General features: G+C 34.6%; 1 protein-coding gene across 1 annotated transcript in view; it reads left to right on the plus strand.

The window, feature by feature from the left end:
* Window positions 1–858: 858 nt before the first annotated feature.
* UHMK1 (U2AF homology motif (UHM) kinase 1) overlaps window positions 859–18,012 on the plus strand; it is a 28,004-nt gene continuing 10,850 nt past the window's right edge. The window contains exons 1-7 of the mRNA XM_008591807.1: window positions 859–1,126; window positions 2,452–2,744; window positions 3,363–3,554; window positions 6,687–6,781; window positions 11,623–11,699; window positions 11,851–11,949; window positions 15,748–15,836. Coding sequence (XP_008590029.1) covers window positions 859–1,126; window positions 2,452–2,744; window positions 3,363–3,554; window positions 6,687–6,781; window positions 11,623–11,699; window positions 11,851–11,949; window positions 15,748–15,836 — 1,113 coding nt within the window. The remainder of the gene's footprint in view (window positions 1,127–2,451; window positions 2,745–3,362; window positions 3,555–6,686; window positions 6,782–11,622; window positions 11,700–11,850; window positions 11,950–15,747; window positions 15,837–18,012) is intronic.

An 18,012-nucleotide genomic window follows, 5' to 3' on the forward strand; every position in this document is an offset into this window, starting at 1 on the left:
AACCTGAGGAAAAGGAAATGGGGATGAATTATCTGACACTGAGTTCTTGCCGCCCCATCAGAATGGAGCTGGAAATAGAAAAAATTCAATTATTGAGAAAAAGGCTGCATTTATTACACACCCTAGTTTGTGGTTTGAGATTCCTATTTGCTACATTTGTTACTCAGTAAATGTTTGTTGAACAAGTAACAGAATTGAATGAAGAAATGAAAAATAAAAAAATTGTAAAAGATCCAAGTTTGCCCAGGGTGGATGCTCTTTGATGAGGCAGCTACAGGCACGAGGGCCTAAGAGGAGCACAAGGGCTTGGGCATTCAGAATTATGGCTACTAGTGACCTTAGGACTGGAGGTGATGGTAAACTCTTTCATTTAGTAATTGGGATATTTCTCTTAGGATCCCTTCTATGAGAAATATAGGAGGGCTTTTATTTTCCTGGGTTCCCAATGGTGAGATGCCTCAACATGAAAAAGGACCAGTTTTAGTCTTAGGTGAGGTACGAGAAAGCTATTTGCATTGGGCCTGGAATAGCAGGTACTCAATAACTAAGTTTAACTTCTCTTTCTCTCAGCCCTCTTCTCCAAACCTAATTCAGCTAATCAACTTTAGGCCCCGCCCCTTCGGGACCCGCCTCCTTCAGCCTGTAGGATTGGCTCTTCCTCTATTTCCGGCTTCTGGGGCTCGGGTGCACTACGGGTTCCGGTGTCATGGCGGCTTGAGGTCCCGGGAGTCGGTGAGGCGGCTGCAGGCCCCTCCCTGCGGAGCCGCTGGTCCGGCGGGCGGGGATGTGACCACGGGACGTGCCGGCCTGCCACGGGCGTCACGTCAGCTCCCGTGTCAGTGCCCTCAGCACACACCGATGGCGGGATCCGGCTGTGCGTGGGGCGCGGAGCCCCCGCGGTTTCTGGAGGCCTTCGGGCGGCTGTGGCAGGTACAGAGTCGCCTGGGTAGCGGCTCCTCGGCCTCGGTGTATCGGGTGCGCTGCTGCGGCAACCCCAGCTCACCCCCCGGCGCCCTCAAGCAGTTCTTGCCGCCAGGAACCACCGGGGCTGCGGCCTCGGCCGCCGAGTACGGTTTCCGCAAAGAGAGGGCGGCGCTGGAGCAGTTGCAGGGTCACAGAAACATCGGTAATTGCCGCTGTCTCCCTTTTCTTCTTGCCCAGGTCCCGACCAAGCGTACTTTTCCTGTCTCAGCCTGGCGTTCGGTCTTCCGTCCTTTAGGCGGGAGAAGCGGGTCTCGCCTTCTTATCTCCCGATCCAGGACCCTTTCCCATCCTCCTTTCACTTTATTGGTGTCTGCAGTATGGTGGTGGTGGTGGTCTGCTTTGCCCAGTGTCACATGGTAGATGCTCAGTAAGTTCTGTTTTGCTTCGGGTCTCCTCGGAGAATGCTGCACTTATTAGCATAGAAAAAAATCTTCTCTAGTGAAAGGAGGCATATCTTTGGTAGATCGTCATTCTTGTGTGGAAATTTTTAGATCTTAGCATAACAGTGAAAAACGGGAGATATTTCTAGGGCTTGTGACATCAATGCTAATAACTCATAGATATCACCTGATGTATATTTAGTATGAATTTGAAAGAAATGAGTCAGTATTACATAGGAATCCTTATGAAAGTGTAAAATTTAGGAATACTTTATATTTTTGCTCTTGTAAGACTGTTTCATGACTCAGGTATTCAGAATGTAAGATATATAATGATCACTGATGACTGATCTATGAAAACAATCTTTATTGTAGTTACCAACAGAGAGCTTATAATTAGTTATAGCTGTGGTTAGTAAAGAAATGTCTTATTTCCTGGTAAGTATAATCTATATTTGATTTAAAGAATAACTTTTTTTATAATACCATTTTGGAGAAGAATTTCTTAACACTTGTGCTGCATTTTCTTAGCTTGCTAAATCGTGTATCATTATTACCCTGGTATTATAGAGGAAAAATTTTTGCAGTCCTAAGGACTTGTTGAATCTATGTAAGATTAGCTTAAAATGTTGTCTGGAAAGTCTTAATCTCTTTTAATATTTAGATTATAGAGTGCAATTTTGGATCAAGAAGCAATCTTCAGTTTGGTTTTTACACATTGTGACATTCCTTTTAAGAGAGGTAATTAATATTTGGATTTTTACTTTTAGTAATTTTTGCTTGATATCCTAAGTGCATATTCACCCACCACCGAGTGCTGGGTAAAAAACAATTTGAATCATTGTGCCATATTTAATATCTTTGAATGGTAATCAGCTCTTGAAGTTTATCTCATCTTATTTTATTAAAATAATCTAGTTGCCCAAATATCTTTAATGAGAAAAATAAATTACAGTGGAAGCTTGCTTGTTTATCAAAGTTATCCTTTCTAGACTATCCCAAATTTGTATTGCAGAATTAATCTGCTTTAGTAGTAACTTACTCAGAGTCTGATTTTTAAAGTATTATAATTTGTTTCCTTTTCTAGTGACTTTATATGGAGTCTTTACAATCCACTTCTCTCCAAATGTGCCATCGCGCTGTCTGTTGCTTGAACTTCTGGATGTCAGTGTTTCGGAGTTGCTTTTATATTCCAGTCACCAGGGTTGTTCCATGTGGATGATACAGCATTGTGCCAGAGATGTTCTGGAGGCCCTTGCTTTTCTTCATCATGAGGGTTATGTCCATGCAGACCTCAAACCACGTAATATATTGTGGAGTGCAGAGAATGAGTGTTTTAAACTCATTGACTTTGGACTTAGCTTCAAAGAAGGCAATCAGGTAAGAAATATTTTTTCTTTTTCCTCAGTTTAAAATATCGTGGTCTAAGCAAATATTTTTAAAAACAATGGTAGTTTAGTAGGGACTTAAGAGGCATTTTTATCTAAAATACTGAAATGCCTGGGGATGAAGCAAATAAAAAGGCCATATGTTTGGGTCAGATAGGAGGAGCTAGTGAAACACAGGAGAGCTCTGGATTTATTAAAAGTACTTAACCTACATAGAATGCTTTTTTTATTCTATGAGCATTTGGTTAATTGCTGAGTTACTGTTTCTGGTATCTTCAGTGTTGGGGCTCTATCTCATGGCAGAATGTATATGACAGTTCTGGCAAATCCTCCATTCTCCATAGCTTATCAGCTCTTTGCAGAGTGTCTTTATTTATCAGCTGTGCCTAAAAGGTAAGAGACTTCTTTCTGAGCAGCTGAATGGAAAGTGTACAGCTTGCCTGTGAAAACTGCCCAGTTAATGAACCAAATAATTATGGTAGCAAAGGGCTAAAAATTTTCGACATTCAGTTTGGCAGAGGTTTACTGCACTTTTAGGAAGTAAAAACTATAGAGATGGATGGAAAGTGAGCAGATTTTTATTGGTTATATGTTTACTTATCTTCTTTAGGATGTAAAGTATATTCAGACAGATGGGTATCGGGCTCCAGAAGCAGAACTGCAAAATTGCTTGGCCCAGGCTGGCCTGCAGAGTGATACAGAATGTACCTCAGCTGTTGATCTGTGGAGCCTAGGAATCATTTTACTGGAAATGTTCTCAGGAATGAAACTGAAACATACAGTCAGATCTCAGGAATGGAAGGTAAACTGCACCAGTGCTTTGCTTTGGAGTCTTTAATCCCAATTTAAGAGTATTTAATTTATGATGATTCTCGTTGGGGACTCTGCTTCCTCTCCCCATTCTCTTCTTTCTGTATTTATGGTATAGGTTGAGTATCCCTTATCCAAAATACTTCGTACCAAAAGTGTTTCAGTTTTCAGATTTTTTCAGATTTTGGAATATTTGTATACACATAATGAGATATCTTGGGAATGGGACCCAACTCTAAACATTAAATTCATTTGTTTCATATACACCTTATACACATAGCCTGAAGCTAATATATACAATATTTGTAATAATTTTGTGAATTAAACAAAGTGTATGTTAGCCATCAGAAAACCCAGGTGCCACTATCTCAGCCACCCACATGGACAATCTGATTGGCATCACCATAATTCTCCACTCTGAATTTATATGCTACTGATTAGCAGTAATTTTCTTATGCTTATTCACACATAAGTACTTAACAGTAAAAAATATGACATGCAATTAATACAGTGAAAAAATGTGTTTAGGGTAATTAAGCGTCATAGTAACATCACCAGAACACTTGTTTCACCTGTTAAACAACGGCAACAACAATGGCAGGCTTTCAGTCTCCACTTGTGTTTTGGTGTGTTTTGATTAAAAGGTTACTATACACTGTACAGTAACCATAAGTGCTTCTTTTTTTCCTTATCACTGCCATACATATGGGTATCTCCAGGTCTTTTTGACATTTTCAACAACATTTTCATCACACAGCAGAGAATAATCAAAAAATCCCACAGTGAGTAATGCGCCTTGGTCTTGGCCTAATGCAGAGTATCATGGGGAAATTGCTGTTAGCGCATCTGGTCTGCACTCGTGTCATTTTGTTACCCTTTTCAGGCATTCTTGCTTAAGAGAGTCTGGGCATGCATGAGAAAGATATATCACAGCTGAAGGTGCTGAAAGGATTTTTTTCCCCTGGGGGATGCTGAATATACTGTGTTGTGTGCCTGTGCTTTAACTGTGACCCATCACATGAGGTCAGGTATGGAATTTTCCACGTGTGGAATATTTCACTTGTGGCATCATGTCAGAGCTCAAAAGGTTTTGAATTTTGGAGCATTTTGTATTTGTGATTTTTGGATTAGGGATGCTCAACCTGTAACTTCACCACTACTCATTCCCTTGAGTAGAGATATGCTTGTGAGCATTGTATTCTCACTGTTCTTAGCCTGGGGCCTGGCATGTGGTAGGTGCTTGATAAAATGTTGGAATGAATACGATTCTCCAGAGAAGCAAAAGTGATTTCTTTTGTTTAGTAATTTCATTTTATTAGGTTCTAAAGTACTATGAATACAAGTATAGGTTATAAGTTAAATGGTAATCTTTACATAATGCTTTACAGTTAACGTATTTTAATGCACAATCTCACTGAATTCCTTGAACAATTCTATGAGGTTAGAGTGGGCTTTGGTTATTTTTGTTTTACATATGAAAAACTGGAGGCACAGATATGTAAAGCAGCTTGCTCCAGATCATACAGCTGGTTGTTTTCAACTTGGGTTCCTACTATTCAAAGTTTAGTGTTCTTTCCACATTTTCACACTGTTTAATATTTATATTCCATATGTGAATGTGGTATAGTGACCACTCCTTATATGATTGTTTCTGTGGGAACATGGGTTCTAAGACTCAAACCTCTGATATTTGAATGAACTTTTTGTATGTTTATAAGTTAGAAATTAACTACAGTATGTTTTCAAACATATTGGGGGACTTTAATATTGTGATGATATTAGTATCCTTTAAAAGGCTTGAGGTTTGATAAATAATACAGTGCTTTGGAATTATTGTTTTTGATATTAAATAGGTGTTTGATTAAGTATTTTGATATTAAGCAACAAGTATTTTTTTTTTAGAGCATCTTAGTGTATAGCTATTATAACATATAAAGTTTTATTTCTTTTAAACCCTAGTCACTGATTTCCTAGTGTAGCAATTTCTGGAATGGAATACTTTCTATAGCCTAGTGGTTATACCTAATGCTTATTTTTAGCAAAAAAAAAAAAAAAAAAAAAAAATCTCTGCCCTGGGAGTAAAACCAGATCATTCATTATCATTGGTATTCCCAAACAGTCAAGATGATAAGTATTCCTTTTTCTAGGGCTAATACAAATATAGATCAATTACTTGAATTAGCTTTGACTATCTTTGAGCCCTTTGGACTGTATCTGCTTGGCCTAGAGCTCATTAGAACTAGATCACATTCAAATTTGTGTGAAATTTGGAAGCATAATATATATTAATGGAATCCCTAATACAGGCTTCTCTACATAAAACATTATTCTTGTTTATCACTTTTTGTGGAGGCAAACTTTCTATTGCCAATTAGGTATGAGTGCAGACTCTGAGGTCAAACTATTAGGGTTCATATTTTGCCTCCACCTCTTACTAAGTTATTTATTTAGGTTCACTAAAACACGGTTTACTTTCTGTAAGATGAGGATAATAATAGTATATATCTCATAAGAGTATTTAGGTTGAAAAAGAACTTACACTTAGTTTTTAGCATAGTGTTTGGCCCATGGTAAGTATTCAATAAATTTTGGTGATAATGATGGTATCAAGTCTTTTTACTCATCTACACAGTTCCAAATTCTGAGTTAACATAGTGCTTAGGGAGAAAATGTAATATTCCATAAAGATAGAGTATGAATAATGTGACAAATGCAGTATTTTAATAGTGCCTTATTTTTTCTTTGATAATTTATTTTATTTTTGTCTGAAAACCATTTGAAAACTCATCACTAAGACACTGTGACTCACCTAACCATATTCATTTTCTCACTTTGCATTAAACTACATTTTTATGTGGTTGCTTTGGTATTTCTTTCCTTATTTTTTCATCTAGTAGCTGTTCATAGAGTGCTAGGTACTATACTAGGTGCTGAGAATGAAGAAAAAATGTTCCTCCTCTCTAGAAGCTTATAATTATGTATATATTCTCCATTAAGGTTGTAAGCTCTCAGGAGAGAGTATTTTTTGTTGCACGTTACTCACCAAACAGCACTGTATTTCTAGTACTTAATAAATACAGACTGAATTTAATAACCAAAGGAATACTTTTCTCCATTTTTTTAGGCAAACAGTTCTGCTATTATTGATCACATATTTGCCAGTAAAGCAGTGGTGAATGCCGCAATTCCAGCCTATCACCTAAGAGACCTTATCAAAAGGTACATGACATGTACTATAAACTTGCTTTGTCTATATTTACTATATTAAGCTTTTTTCTTCTTTCTCTGAAAGGATTTATATTATATCTGATTTGCTTGATTGTGTAGAGGTTTTGCTTCCTTAGAAAAAAGAATTTTACGGCCGCCCCATGGCGCACTCGGGAGAGTGCGGTGCTGGGAGCGCAGCGGCGCTCCCGCTGCGGGTTTGGATCCTATATAGGGATGGCTGGTGTGCTCACTGGCTGAGCGCGGTGCAGGTGACACCAAGCCAAGGGTTGCGATCCCCTTACCGGTCACAAAAAAAGACAAAAAAAAAAAAGAAAAGAAAAGAAAAAAGAATTTTAGTTGAGATCGTTTGTACAGGCTAGCTTCCTATAAGTAATAAGTAATCAAGCAGTTTTACTAAATTTATTTTCAAAGAATTGTTCTTTTGTTCATGGTGAGTACCAGATGTTAAGCTCTTCTTGGCAGCTGTTTATTCACTGGAAGATAGATGTTGGGCCACTGTATCCCTTTGGCTTCTCATAGCTCTGGCAGTTCTATAAACGCCATGGAAAACAGGTTTTTAAAGAGTCTTTATTAACTAAAGACAGTTTGCTTTTGGACTACCAAAAAAAGAACCCAAAAACCATTTTGGATAAGGTAGTTTTTTAAATTATACTTTAGATAATTCCCATTGAAAATTCTCTGGGGACAAATATAGTGTTTCTGATATCTGGAGAGATCTATATACAATAGATATTTTAAAAATATGAAATAATGTGTATTAGCAAATGGTAGGCTTTTCAGGTTTATAGCATTATGGTCCAGAAATGACTAAAATAATTAGTGTGTCAGAAAAGGGTGGATCCCTTAGTTGAGTCAGAATATTATGGTTTTGGTCTGGCCCCATGGCTCACTTGGGAGAGTGTGGCGCTGGTAGTGCCGAGGCCGCAGGTTCGGATCCTACATAGGGATGGCCGGTGCGCTCACTGGCTGAGCGTGGTGCAGAGCACACTGTGCCGAGGGTTGCGATCCCCTTGCCGGTCAAAAAAAAAGAGAATATGATGGTTTCTTTGGAATATTGGCCCTATAAACATTCAAATTAGTTTTTTTCTTACTTTTTATTTTTAAATAATTACAGACTCACGGGAAGTTGCAGAAATGCTACAGAGAGGTTCATATCTTTCACCAGTTACTCCTGATGGTAACATCTTACATAACTAGTACAATATCAAAACCAATAAATTGATATTTGTACAATCCACAGAATTTGTTCAGATCTCAGCAATTTTGCACAGACTTATTTGTGTCTGTGTGTTTTCAAATTAGTTTTAAATAGTTTTAGTATCTCTTCATTTACTAGTTTTCAAGATAAGTTGGTTCCTGTCATCCTCCAAAGGTGATCATGCCCTTTTTTAAAGATTCAAAGTAGTAGTATAAAAAATTTAAGTGTATTTGATGTATTGCAATCCATTGCAGTTTTGAATCCTATTCAAAGTTGAAATTGTTTCATCTTTGACGAATGGGAGACTTTGCATGTTGGTTTTGGCAGACTTTATTATCTTTGATACCTTACTTGCTATGTGGTATGGCAAGATGTTCTCAGTTCATCTTATGCATTTCCTGCCCCAGACCTGTGATTAACCATTTTTCCAAGAAGCTTGGTTTTTTTTTTAGTAGGAAATGTTTTAAAACCACAATCTGGATATTAGGAATACACATTGCTAGGTCAGTCCTTGTTTCCAGGCCTTTAAGTGGGCAGAGTTCATACGGATATTTCCAATTCAAATTCAGGATGACAGAGTTTTTACTTTTCTTCTTCTGTTGTACATCTGTATCTCCTTTCTTCCACATCAAGAATTCTGGTTTTTGAGGACACAGGGAATGCCAGAATTAGAATATTTCATAATTACTCATTTTTTATTCCACATTACAATAAAATAGTCTTAGAATAATAGTACTCTAATTAGATTACTTAAATTATTTTTGCATATGCTCTTTCCATTCTTCATTTTAATAATAGTTATATCTGCATTGTTAGATTACGTGGCCGTTATGTACTATACACATTGTCTGTTTTAATACTACCATTTAATCTTAGTTCTACATATAAGTATATATTTAATATTCACCACTGGTCCTTGTGTGTGTTGATGTCTCTTTTATCATTTTAGTTTGCTGAATCTTGTTCTCTAGAAGATCATAAGGTTAATATTCTCTGAATTCTTGCATTTTAATAATAGTCAAACTGTGCTTATTATACTTGAAAGTGTTTAGCTGAGTATAAAAATCTTTGGCATACATTTTTCTTTCCTTGAGTGTCTTAAATATGTTACTGCATTTTCTTCTGACATTATAGTGTTCCTTTTGAAAAGTCTGATGATTCTCTGTCTTTCCATTGAAAGTCCCTTGGTCTTTTTGGCTAGATTCCCAAAAGATTTCATATTTTTCTTCAAAGTCTAGTAATATTTCTTGATTTTGTTCTGGGTCAGTATTCTCAGGAACATGGTATGCCCTTCAATATATAGTTTCAGATCTTTTGTTTGTTTTAGAAAAGTTCTCTTAAATTACAGTTTTAGTATTTGTTCTGTTTTCGTTTGGTTATCTCTTTTAGACACTTGTGTTCTATGTATGGTGGATTTTCTTTGCTTGTATTCAATATTATCACTTTCTCTTGAGTCCGTTTTATCTCTTTTATTAATTCTTTTTGATTTTTAGAGTTTTTCCTACTTCCTTCAACTTCTCTGTAAGACATTATCTGTTGTGTTTATTTATCCTTATATTTCTTCTAACTTAGTCTTATTTTATGAAATGATTTTTTTATTTCTAATTCTTTCCCAAGTTGTATTTGAGATTTTCTAATTTTGATACATGTTGCCCTTTCTTGTATCATTTTAAAAAATGTCTTTAGTTTATTTTGAAATGATAGATTATAGTGTTCATCTGTGTTGTGGTCATGTCTTTCTGGCATGTGTTCATTATCTGAGAGGTGTTATTTTGCAATTCTCTTTTTGTATAAGTTCATTATAATCCTTTTTATGTTCCTCATTTTTATGTGAATTTCATTTTTCTAAACACATAGAAGAAGGTGTAGTTGGGATAGCTTTTCTATTTATACAGAGTTTCCTCTTCTATTGTTTTTGTATAATGTTTAAAAAAAAAAGTGACTTTTTTTTTTGGAGATCTCCTGGCTCTTCCCCTCCCCTGCTTTTTTTTTTTTTTTTTTTTTTTTTTGTGCCTTCCTTCTCCTTCTCCTTCTCCCTTTCTCTTTCCCTTTCCCTTGCTCTACCTCCCCCATTCTGCTTAATATTGATTCTGTTCCCACTATTTCTTGTTCTGGGACTTCGCCCTGGAAGGGAGCGTCAGCTAGTTAGTTTTAAGAGGTGCTAGTGTCTAGATTATTCCAATCCCTTTAGATTTTGCAGATGATCTCTTACATTCACCTGATATTAGAATGGATAACCCCTTGTAGTTTGAGCTGCCTTTCTCAAATTGGCTTTCTGTGTTTTCCAATGTGTACCTGTTGGCTGTTTTGGGTTATTCTTTTCTCTGGTTCATCAGATCATCTGTTGCTTTCCTCTGCTTCTTTACATATAAACGCTGATATGGTACCTATATAGTGTTATTGCTATCGATAGTTTGTCTCTGTAGTTTTGTAGATGTTGTCCATGAGTTTTTGGTTTTGCTGTCAAGTTGCTTTATTATTAGGAGAATTTGATGAGATTTAACAATCATCCTTTCACTATTTTCTTTTTCTTTTTTTAAATTATGTTACCCTAAATCTGTGTTTAGCTTTTTTTTTTACTCAGTGTTAGAGTGTGGATCACTTTCCCATGTTTCATTAATCAAAAACATTATTTTATATCACAGTATAATATTATATCATAGGTATGTATCATGATTTTTGCAATCATTTACTCATAAATAGCATTTATATTCTTTATAGATGAGTGATTCAGTAAATCCTGCTAACATAATTAATGCTGTGGTAAACATTTAGACATTTTATTTTCTTTGAAGGGTGGATTTTCAAAAGATTTGACAGTACAGTTGACTCTTGAACAACACAGGTTTAAACTGCAGGTCAACTTATACATGGATTTTTTTTAATAAATATATTGGAAAATCTTTTGGAGATTTGCAACAATTTGAAAAAACTTGCAGATGAACTGAGTAGCCTAGAAATACTGAAAAAATTAAGAAAAAGTTAAGTATGTCATGAATGGCATAAATATATGTAGATACTAGTCTATTTTATAACTCACTACCATAAAATATACACAAATCTATTACAAAAAGTTAATCAAAATTTATGCACACAAACACAGACCATACATGGAGCCATTTGAGAGGAGAGAAATGTAAACAAATGTAAAGATACAGTCGTAAACCATAACTGCATAAAATTAACTGTAGTATATAGTGTACTACTGCAATAATTTTGTGGCCATGGTGAGCTTAAGTGTTGCAAGTATCTGTTTAAAACACTATGTGACATAAGTCATCTCAGTGTGAATAGTTTGTCTCTCCAGTAAATTATGTATTGCAATATAAAGTAATCTTTTTGTCGTTTTCTCTTCCTTTTGATTTTCTTAATAACATTTTCTTTTCTATAACTTTATTGTAAGTATACAGTATGTATATAATATAAAAAATATGTGTTAATTGTTGTATGTTATGGGTAAGGTTTCTGGTTAACAATAGGCTATTAGTAATTAAGCCTTATTAATATAAGTAGTTAAGTTGTTTTGGTAAATCAAAAGTTATACACATATTTTGAGCAGGGGTTCAGTGCCCCTAATGGTCGTGTTGTTCAAGCATCAATTATAATGGTAATGATACCTATTTTCATGTTTTAGCATGCTTCATGATGATCCAAGCAGAAGAATTCCTGCTGAAATGGCGTTGTGCAGCCCATTCTTTAGCATTCCTTTTGGTAAGCTGTATATATCTTTATTTTTTTCTTGGTCATTTGGCAATCAGATAAGACAATGGAACTAATTTATGTTTCCAAGTTCCTTTATCTGGTGTTCATCAACTTATTTGGGAGGATTTACATTTAACTATATTATGATGAACTTTAATAGCCCCTCATATTGAAGATCTGGTGATGCTTCCTACTCCAGTGCTAAGACTGCTGAATGTGCTAGATGATGATTATCTTGAGAATGAAGAGGAATATGAAGGTTAGTGCTTCCTAACTTATATTTTAATGTGTTGTAACTATGTCTAGAATAGACATTTCTGATCATAAGATTCTCATTTTTTTTTCTAATTCATAGGATGAGGTTATTAAACTATATGATCTCTAACATACTCTTTAATTTTTGATTCATTAGGTCCTTTTGACCCTTTTACATCTCATTTTTACCAAATTAGTAAAGATTTATTTTCCCAGCAACTTCTTTCTCTGTTCTGTCTATTCTAGCCCTTCTCTATTTCTTTTATTTCTCCTTTTTAGCTCTCTTGCTTTTAATAACTCATTCATTCAAGGTGTATTTACTGTGAACTTACTATGTGCTGTTGTGGGATTATTCCCTGACTATTCAGGTTATATCCTGCTAATATTTAAAAAAAAAATCTAAAACAGAAAATTTTCTTTTATACTGTTTCCTTTTCCCTTTACTTTATTTCATGTTCTCTGATTCATCTTTTTTTCTTTTATATTATACTTTTTGGATCTAGATATCCCTAAGTCAGTTTGTATCGTTCTTTGACATTAGTAATGTTAGTAGGTATAATTTTTTAAACACTTGCTCTGTGCCTAGTTCTTTATATATATTACCTGAGAGCTAGTTATTATTTTTCCATTTTATGAGTAAACTCAGCCTTAGTCACAAAGTTAGTAAAAATGAAAAGAGTCAGATATTTAGGTCTCTGTATTTCTAAAGCTCTTTTATTTTTCTATTTAAAAATAAAAAGTATTAAATATTAATTGCTTAGTATTAACTATTATTCTTGTGGAAAATTAAAACATTACAGATAAAGCTAATTTGACCACATTACCTCTTGTAAGGGTACATGATTTTATGTCCTGGAGCTTTAATAATAGTTATCTGCCAAAAGAAACAAACAGTTTCTTTGAGTCTGTAATAATTATAAGATTCTCCAGCCTCTTGACTTTTCAGGATGCCTATTTGAAAAAATAGTCTTGCCCTCAGCATTGTTTTAATAAGGTCACTAAATACAGTAGTGCTAAATAATCTCTTGGGACCAATTCAAAATACTATTTATGTCCTTTAAGGCTATCTACCTATTGTCTTCATCACCACATTCTGTCTACCCCTAAAAATTTTTGTCTCTATAAAACTTAAGCCTGGGCTTTTACAATAAACCTGAGGAAGACTGTGCAGTATCTACTGTTTTCTTTGTATCTTGCTTTGTAACAGTTTTCTGCTTCTTAACATACTGAGTATGTTTCTCTATTGCTATTAAATCTTAGTGTTTAAGAATCTTACATGAACTAAAGTACAACAGGTAATATAGTACCATTAAATATCTTTGTTAGGTCCTTCCAATTAGTAGGGTCATCGTCAAATAACATGTATTAGTTACAGGTAAGTTTGTTTAGCTAGAAATTGTTATATGTGTTGAAATAGCTGTCTTGTAATATTGTTGGGACAGGGGAGGAAGTTATATTCAACCTTACATTGTAGACCAAAATAAATTCCAAATGAAGTAAAGATTAAAATGTTAAAACAAACAAAAAAAAACAGAAGTAAGGGAATGAATGAAATAGGGAAGGAAGGAAAAGAAAAGGATGAGGCAAAGAAGGAAGAAAGCAAAGACTTTTTTTAATTTAAAAAATCATGGGAGAATTTTTTTTTATTCTTGGAGTAGGAAAGGCCTTTTTCAAGTATGGCACAGAACTCAGAAGCAATAAAATAATAATTCAACAAATTGTACTCTGGCAAAAACCACCCTAAGAAAGACTAAAAGACAAATAAAAGTTTAAGAAAAAATATTTACAGCGCTTATCATAGACAGTTTACAGGAAAGGAAGTGCAAATGCATTTTACACATACATTTTCAGTCTCACTTATTATTGAAAAACTGATTAAAACCAAACATTGTTTGCAATATCTTTGTTGCCCCATTGACAGTGATGAAAACATTTGATAACCCTCTTATGGGTAAAGATACAGAAATAATAGACATTCTCATACATCGCTACAAAGAGTTTACATTGGTAAACTTTTATGAAAGGCAAGTTAGTCATTCTGACAAAATTACAAATTCATGTCAATTTTATTTTATTTTATTTTTTTACATCTTGTGATCTTCTTTATTATTGCTTCAAATGGTAACTTTTCCCAGATTACCAGTTGTTGCCACAACTGTGTACCAGGCACTGCTGGCACTTAATGTTACAATCTCTAATTCTCATATCTCTAGTCATCCGTATATAGATAAATTTTATATTTAACATACAAAGTCTCAGGAATTTAAGGCTCTTACCCAAAGATCTAATAGCTTAATGGACAGAGCCTGAAAGTGAACCCGTGTCTATCCGGATCTAAAAATCGATGTGAGAAGCTTTGATAGTATGTATGCATGTAATCTTAAGAATTAATTTACTTATGATAGGTATTTTCATCACGGGGCTGTCTTTTTTTTTTTTTTCCCAAAGATGACCAGTAAGGGGATCTCAACCCTTGGCTTGGTGTTGTCAGCACCACGCTCAGCCAGTGAGCAAACCGGCCATCCCTATATAGGAGCCGAACCCGTGGCCTTGGTGTTATCAGCACCGCACTCTACCGAGTGAGCCACGGGCCGGCCTACGGGGCTGTCTTATAATCAGTTCACAAAAAGCATACTTTTTGTCTGTATACCACATGTTTATGGGAGAGCTATTAAGTCCCTCCTGACTTCAGTTTTGTTTATTTTTTCATTTGTCCGAAAAACAGGTTAGACTCAATTCAAATTTATTTTAGGTTGAAATTGATGTCATTGTTGCTGGGTGACCTCTTGAAGTGGAATAACTGGTATAAGAAGAACAGTAGGGACTGTCCATTGATTGACCTCACAGAATGTGTTTTAGGTCTGTCATGATGTTCCACTTATTTCAGTTCATCTGTCATTAATTATGTTAATGAATATTTGAACAAAATATTAATGTTTTATTTTGGATTATTCTAGAATATTTCTTTCCTTTAAATTCATGTCAATTTTGACACAGCAGTTTCACCTCTGGAATGTCGACTTAGAAATACACAAGTAAAATGAGATATGTACAAGTTTATCTGTTACAGTATTGTTTATCGTGGCAGAAAGTTTGGAAATAGCTTACTTATTCATCAGCAGATGGCATATTAGATAATTTATTGAACATTCATAGAGTGAAATACTGTACAACTATAGAAACAAATGAGTGCCTGGTCAGTTAGCTCAGTTGGTTAGGGCACAGTGTTTTGACATCAAGGTTGAGGGTTTGGATCCCCATTATACCAGCCAACCTCCTCCCCCCTTCCAAATGAGAAAATTTCGTGTAATGATATGGAAAAATCTTCAAGATATATTGTTTAATAAACAAAAAGCTTTCTGCCATATTGAAGAGCCTAAATTTAAAAAAAAAAAAAAAGCAAGATTGGAATTTTTTACTTAATTATCTATAATCATTTGCTTTACAGTATCAGCTTATGATATTTGTGGCAGGATGCATAAGAAGTTGATAATGTTTTTTGCCTGCAAGAAAGGGAACAGAATGGCAGTTGGGAAGGTGGGAGGAAGACTTTATTTTTTTAAATTTTGAATCAGTTGAATGTATCAACTATTCAAAACATTACATTTAAAATATAAAAAGAAAATTATTAAATGCATTGAATTCATGTTATTTCTAACTTAAGCTTAATTTTAGAAGATATAGAAAATGATCTCATTAGTTAAATATGTATTCCTGAATTCTTTGATGATTTAAAATTTTAAAATGATGAATTCTTGTTCATTACATCACAGCAGTTTTTGTTATGTGTTTTAATAATCAGATGTTGTAGAAGATGTAAAAGAGGAGTGTCAAAAATATGGACCAGTGGTATCTCTGCTTGTTCCAAAGGAAAATCCTGGCAGAGGACAAGTAAGTGAATGTTTTCATATTGCAGTATTATCCAGAGATTTTCAAAATTCTGTGTAAAATGTTTTAGTTGTGTAGAAAGATATATACAAAAATTTTGCTAAGAATTATGAGTTTTGCATTATGGATGATTTTTATTTTCTTATTTTTTTACTTTTTCTAAAAGTTCTATAATATGCCTACATTTTTTATCACTTAAAATTTGTTTTTTAAAAAGTATTAATAATCTACTTTTGAGCCATTGTAAACAGTTCCACTAACTGAATCATTTTCTAATTTAGGTCAGGTTCAGCTAGAGAAATATTTTGGTCCAATTTTGTTGTAATTAGGTAGAAACCTAATTAGGTTAGGTTCTGATTATAATAGAATCATCAGTGATAATTTAAAGAAAGAAAGTACACTGGACTAAGAATTCTGAAACCTGAATTCTAGTCTAAATGTGACTAGCTTTGTGATGATACTCAGTTTCTCAGTCTATAAAATATACAGGCTAAAACTACGAGCATAGTATTTTCTTTAGAAACTCTGCAATTTTAAAATAAGTTATATGGCAAAGGATATAAGAAAATCTTTATCTGTAGTATTTTTTTTTCCTGAGAAACAGTATTGTTTTACTCTATCTCAAGGTTTCCCACACCTGATGTCATTGACATTTGAGTTTGATAATTCTTTGTTGGGGGAGCAATCCTGTTTATATTATTATGGGATGTTTAGCAACATCCCTGGCCTCTATCCACTCCCCCACAACCCCAATTGTAACAACCAAAAAAGTCTCTAGACACTGGCAAATGTCCTTTAGGGGGTGAAACTGCCTCTGGTCACGGATTATTATTTTATCTTACAGTTCAGTATTATGAAAATTCTTGTCTTCTGAAAAAATATGAAAGAAGATTCATTCTAGTCTTAGTGAAAAGTTATTGCCAATCTAGTAATAACAGCATTTATCTCATTCAGTGTCAGGAGCATACTAAATGTGTCCTTGCTGTTTAGTCACTTAACCAATAATTATTGAGCATCTATTATGTTCTGGGCACTCAGCATGCAACAGTGATCAAAACACAAAAAATATGTTGTAATAAGAGCTAAGGAGAAAAATAGATTGATAAAGAGGCTTAAGGAGTGCTGGGGTAGGGTGAATTCTGCTTTCAAAGAGGGTGGTAGGGAGAGACATACTGAGAAGGTTACGTTTGAGTCAAGATTTGAAGGAAGTTTCGGATCCCCATACTGGCCAGCCACCAAAAAAAAAAGAAAAAAATATTTGAAGGAAACGAGGAAGAAAATTGGAGGCAAAAGGAACAGCACATTTCAAGACCTGAGTAGCAGAGTGAGAAAGGGAAGGAATAGTTAGAGGTTAGTTCAAAGAAGAGGTTAGGAGGAGTAGGGGGCAGATCAAGTAGAGTGAGCCTTGTAGGGCATTGAGATAACATTGGCTTTTACTCTGAGTGAGAGGAGAAGGTATTGGAAGATTTTGAATCAAGGACTAACATGATCTGACTCAGCATTAACTTCATTGGTCAAAGTGAAACGGAAGACACAGAATAGCAACACACGAGGAACAGAGAAGTATCTAGCTTTAAGAAGATATGAGAAAAATAAGTCTTTATCAGTGAGGTGAAATTTGCTACGTTGAGAAGCTTTCACTGACGTTTAAAGGAGAGTGAAAGCAGCTTTTGATAAACTCTTGGAATCACAGGTTTAATTTATTTAGGCTATTAAAAATGTCTATTACTTAGTTGACAAATTGAATTTTTCAATTCAAATAACCTTAATTTTTAAGGAATATTATAAAAACCACTGAAAAATAAATTATGAATGCATCGTATAATTACAAATTGTAGTCAAGATTAAAATTATATAGCTCTAATTTAGTTCTTTAATTTCATAGAAATTAGTAAGATGCTTTTCTTATTTAGTGTAGAATGTGTGTAGTGTGTAAAATTATAGGTTATCTGTGAAGCAGGGAGTATGACAAAGTATGATATTCCTCCTATAAATACATGTATACCTATTTATTGAACTTTGATGTATAGGTTTGAGAGTAATTAAGAATCAGTTAAAAAGCACAGGCCACAAAAGAAAAAATAAACAAATGGGATTATATCGAACTAAAAAGCTTCTGCACAGCAAAGGAGACAATTAACAGAGTAAAAAGACAACCTACAGCATGGGAGAAAATATT

This window comes from Galeopterus variegatus, unplaced genomic scaffold, assembly GCF_000696425.1.
Source record: "Galeopterus variegatus unplaced genomic scaffold, G_variegatus-3.0.2 Scaffold7302, whole genome shotgun sequence".
Lineage (NCBI taxonomy): Eukaryota > Metazoa > Chordata > Mammalia > Dermoptera > Cynocephalidae > Galeopterus > Galeopterus variegatus.